Source organism: Rana temporaria, chromosome 4, assembly GCF_905171775.1.
Source record: "Rana temporaria chromosome 4, aRanTem1.1, whole genome shotgun sequence".
NCBI lineage: Eukaryota > Metazoa > Chordata > Amphibia > Anura > Ranidae > Rana > Rana temporaria.
Genome location: NC_053492.1, coordinates 298,818,525 through 298,823,467, shown reverse-complemented (window position 1 = coordinate 298,823,467; position 4,943 = coordinate 298,818,525). Strand labels below are relative to the sequence as shown.

The 4,943-nt window shown below is 43.6% G+C and overlaps 1 protein-coding gene across 1 annotated transcript; it reads right to left on the bottom strand.

Annotated features, from left to right (window-relative positions):
• Positions 1-3,192: 3,192 nt before the first annotated feature.
• On the bottom strand, positions 3,193-4,739 carry LOC120937356 (protein ALP1-like). Its single transcript, XM_040350513.1, has 2 exons — positions 4,239-4,739; positions 3,193-4,157 (listed from the first exon to the last, which is right to left on the bottom strand). The coding sequence occupies exons 1-2, from the start codon at positions 4,559-4,561 to the stop codon at positions 3,275-3,277; spliced, it is 1,206 nt and encodes a 401-aa protein (XP_040206447.1). The 5' UTR covers positions 4,562-4,739; the 3' UTR covers positions 3,193-3,274.
• Between the last annotated feature and the right edge of the window lie 204 nt (positions 4,740-4,943).

Sequence of the window (4,943 nt, the reverse complement as noted above, 5' to 3'; positions counted from 1 at the left end):
CATGTTATTTTATTTTTTTTATTAATAAACATATTTTTATTCTAGGTGAAAAAATAAAAGGTCACTGGCACTCCATCAGGGACCGCCACATGAGGGACTTAAGGGAGGAGGAACAAATGAGAAGTGGATCTGGGGCCTCCAGTAAAACCCCATATATACACCGCCCACTCCTCGGATTCCTACAAAAATGCCATGATATGCGGAAGTATGTCATATCTATGTTATTGTCCATGTGTAAATTCAAATAATTTTGAACAAAAAACTAATTATTTCTTTCAATCTCTCTTTCAGAACAAAATCCAGTCTATACATGGCTCCCTTGGCAGCACCAACAACCAACCCCCCCTCCCAACCCCTCCCTGGCCCATCCCCCGACACTGCTGATCAGGGGCAAGAAGCTTCTCCCCTACCAGCTTCCTCAACGTCACGACCAAGTCGCCAGAGGATAGAAGTATCCTTTGGAGATTTGGTCCAGCCGTTGGGGACTGGTAGGAAACAGCAAGTGGTACTGGACAATCTCATAAAGCTGACAAGGGACAGCTTTATGAGATTGGATGATAAAGTGGAATCCTTAAGGGAGGAGTTGTGCCGGTCACGGCAGGCGGGGGCAGGGCCGTCTACTGGTCCCCCTTCTGATATTCTACTTCATCTGCAAAGTCTGGCTCCCTTGGTGGAGAAATTGCCCTTTGAGAAGCAGTGTCAGTTCCGCAAGGAGTCAACAGACCTAGTGCTTAGATTCTGCTGCCCCACTCCAGACCCTCCCCCCCTTCCTGCAACTCCACCTAACCTCCCAACCCCCTCACCTTTTCAATCCCCGTATTTATACATGTCCCCTACCCCAAGTTCACCAGACCGTCACCGTGCACCATCACGGCAAGCTTCTCCTGCCCGTCACCGTTCCCAAGCCCGTCACAGCTCCCGCTCCAGCCACCGGTCCCCTTCCCGCCGCTACAGGTCCCACACCCTGCCCCACTCCCTGGGATCCCAACAGCATTTGGGCCTTTCATCCACACCCTGCAATAGCATGATGCAATTGCTGTCCCAGGGAGAACCCTCTTTTTCAACCCCGTCCTTTTCACCTCTAACCAATTTTCCTCCTCCACCAAATCTTCGCACCCCTAACACTCCTTTTCAACACTATTCATTTCCACCAAAATCCTATCCTCTGGAAACGCCCAGAATCTACCCACAAGGTAGAGTGGACTCCTTGCGTTCCCCGGAGGACCCCAGTTCCCAACACCAATCACCATTCCCTCATCAACCCTCCTTTACAAACCTTTGACCTTTGTATATTTGTATATTGTATATTTTTGGATATTTTTTGTTGTAATTTTTTTTGGGCACTAATGTTTTGTTGGCACTAAAGCCATGATGCCCAGACCCTTTCACATTCCCTCCCCTGCCTTATTTCACATACCAATGACATGTGATGTGAACCTGGTGCTGATGTTGTTGTTGTGGCACTAAAAAACACACCAAAACAATATATCTTGTTAATTTATTTTTATTTAATAAAAAAATAAAAAGAAAATTTAGTTTGTCTATTTTTCACAGTACCAGTCTGTGTTTCATTCACAATGTTCTGGTAAAAGGTACAACTGTACTATTGTTAAATTAAAATGGGGACATTACTAGCATGATGTTGGAGGGTGTACATTCTATGCCCCAGTGTGAAGTGTACACTGGGGCATAGATTGTACACCCTCCAGCATCATTCAATCAATGTGTACAAACACAAATTGATATAAGCACATTAATAGCATGATGTTGGAGGGTGCACATTCTATGCCCCAGTGTCAATTGTACACTGGGGCATAGATTGTACACCCTCCAGAATCATTCAATCAATGTGTACAAACACAAATTGATATAAGCACATTAATAGCATGATGTTGGAGGGTGCACATTCTATGCCCCAGTGTCAATTGTACACTGGGGCATAGATTGTACACCCTCCAGAATCATTCAATCAATGTGTACAAACACAAATTGATATAAGCACATTAATAGCATGATGTTGGAGGGTGCACATTCTATGCCCCAGTGTCAATTGTACACTGGGGCATAGATTGTACACCCTCCAGAATCATTCAATCAATGTGTACAAACACAAATTGATATAAGCACATTAATAGCATGATGTTGGAGGGTGCACATTCTATGCCCCAGTGTCAATTGTACACTGGGGCATAGATTGTACACCCTCCAGAATCATTCAATCAATGTGTACAAACACAAATTGATATAAGCACATTAATAGCATGATGTTGGAGGGTGCACATTCTATGCCCCAGTGTCAATTGTACACTGGGGCATAGATTGTACACCCTCCAGAATCATTCAATCAATGTGTACAAACACAAATTGATATAAGCACATTAATAGCATGATGTTGGAGGGTGCACATTCTATGCCCCAGTGTCAATTGTACACTGGGGCATAGATTGTACACCCTCCAGCATCATTAAATCAATGTGTACAAACACAAATTGATATAAGCACATTAATAGCATGATGTTGGAGGGTGCACATTCTATGCCCCAGTGTCAATTGTACACTGGGGCATAGATTGTACACCCTCCAGAATCATTCAATCAATGTGTACAAACACAAATTGATATAAGCACATTAATAGCATGATGTTGGAGGGTGCACATTCTATGCCCCAGTGTCAATTGTACACTGGGGCATAGATTGTACACCCTCCAGAATCATTCAATCAATGTGTACAAACACAAATTGATATAAGCACATTAATAGCATGATGTTGGAGGGTGCACATTCTATGCCCCAGTGTCAATTGTACACTGGGGCATAGATTGTACACCCTCCAGAATCATTCAATCAATGTGTACAAACACAAATTGATATAAGCACATTAATAGCATGATGTTGGAGGGTGCACATTCTATGCCCCAGTGTCAATTGTACACTGGGGCATAGATTGTACACCCTCCAGAATCATTCAATCAATGTGTACAAACACAAATTGATATAAGCACATTAATAGCATGATGTTGGAGGGTGCACATTCTATGCCCCAGTGTCAATTGTACACTGGGGCATAGATTGTACACCCTCCAGAATCATTCAATCAATGTGTACAAACACAAATTGATATAAGCACATTAATAGCATGATGTTGGAGGGTGCACATTCTATGACCCAGTGTCAATTGTACACTGGGGCATAGATTGTACACCCTCCAGCATCATAAAAGCAATCAAACATACAATGATTTATTTCCACCAAAAATAAAGAATTCAAATAAAGTTCACATCATACGATCCTGCCAAGACACCATGCCAGCTTCTGTAAGGAAATACTGTGAAAAATCGTCTCTGAGACGCATGATGACCTGGGTAGCTCTTCTGGATATCTGCTCTATTCCAGGCAGAGCTGATTCAACTTCTTCAGGATCACTGGGGGAAGGCTCCTTGGTTAGGATGAAGTTGTGTAAAACAACAGCTGCCTTAACAACCTGATCAACCACGTCTGGGTGCAATTGGATTGGCCGGTTAAAGATCCGCCATTTACCAGCAAAAATTCCAAATGCACACTCCACATAGCGTCGTGCGCGTGACAGTCTGTAATTGAAGATGCGCTTGCGTTGGTCTAGTCCTCGGCTGGAGTAGGGCTTCAGCAAGTTGCCACACATCTGGAAAGCCTCATCACCAATGAAAACAAAAGGCATTGGCGGTTCATCGGTCCCAGGAAAGGCCCTTGGTTCAGGAAGTCCCATCTCACCAGAGTAGATCCTCCTCCCCATCACTGAGTTCTTGAACACACGTGAGTCATTGGTTCTTCCATATGACCCAATGTCCACTGCGACGAATCTGTACTGCGCATCCGCAATGGCCATAAGTATAGTGGAGAAGAACTTCTTGTAGTTGAAGTACTCGGACCCAGTGTGCGCTGGCTTCTGGATCCTGATGTGCTTCCCATCGATTGCACCTACACAGTTTGGAAACTGTGTTACTTCATGGTACTTCGCAGCAATTTGAAGCCAAAGTTCTGTAGAAGGTTGTGGGATAAATTCTTCTACAAGACAATCCCACAGGGCATCGCAGGTGCTCCGGACAATCCCAGAGATGGTGGAAATACCCAGGCGAAACTGGAAGTGCAGAGACGAAAAACTCTCACCAGATGCCAGGAACCTTAAAAAAAGATAATAAAAATGGGGTTTAGTATTTTGTAGAACACAATGAATGAAAAAAAGGAAAAAAATCAGTACATACCTGAGGGTTACGATTAGGCGTTCCTCTGGTGAGATACTCCTTCTCAGGTGGGTGTCTTGCCGACGTATCCGTTCACTGATGCGTGCTAGAAGGTCATCAAATGTTGATACAGACATCCGTAAGTAGCTTGCAAACTTGTCTGGATGCTGCCGCAGCTCCACATACAAAGTGCTGTGAACCCCGTGGGTCATCCGTGACGCAGTGATGGGATGGATCCAATATCTTCGACGGCGTTGGCGGCGTCTTTCAGCATCTCGTATCCTTCTTGCTTGGGAACGCCACAGCAGAACATCAAAACTGTAGGAAAGATAGGTGGGAAACATGTTGCTATGTACTCTCCTCAGTGCTCAAATTCAGACTGCTAATCATTGAAGCACTCTTTTTATACCCAACACTTTGAATAGGGGGCGGAGCTTCAACTGCAGTTCAAGAGGGTGAAATGTTTTTTATTAACGGACGTTAGAAAGGAATGATATAACGGATGCATACGGATATATACGGATAAACATTATCCGTTTTCAATAACGGAAGAAGGGTAAAATATTTATCCGTATGTATCCGTTATTAAATCCGTTAATAAACGTCCGTTAATACGTATAATAACAGTAGAAACGGATATTATAAAACGGACATACAATCCATAGTGTGAAAGAAGCCTAAGCTAACAAAGGATTATTCTAATTCCTGTTCCAATGTGATTCTACA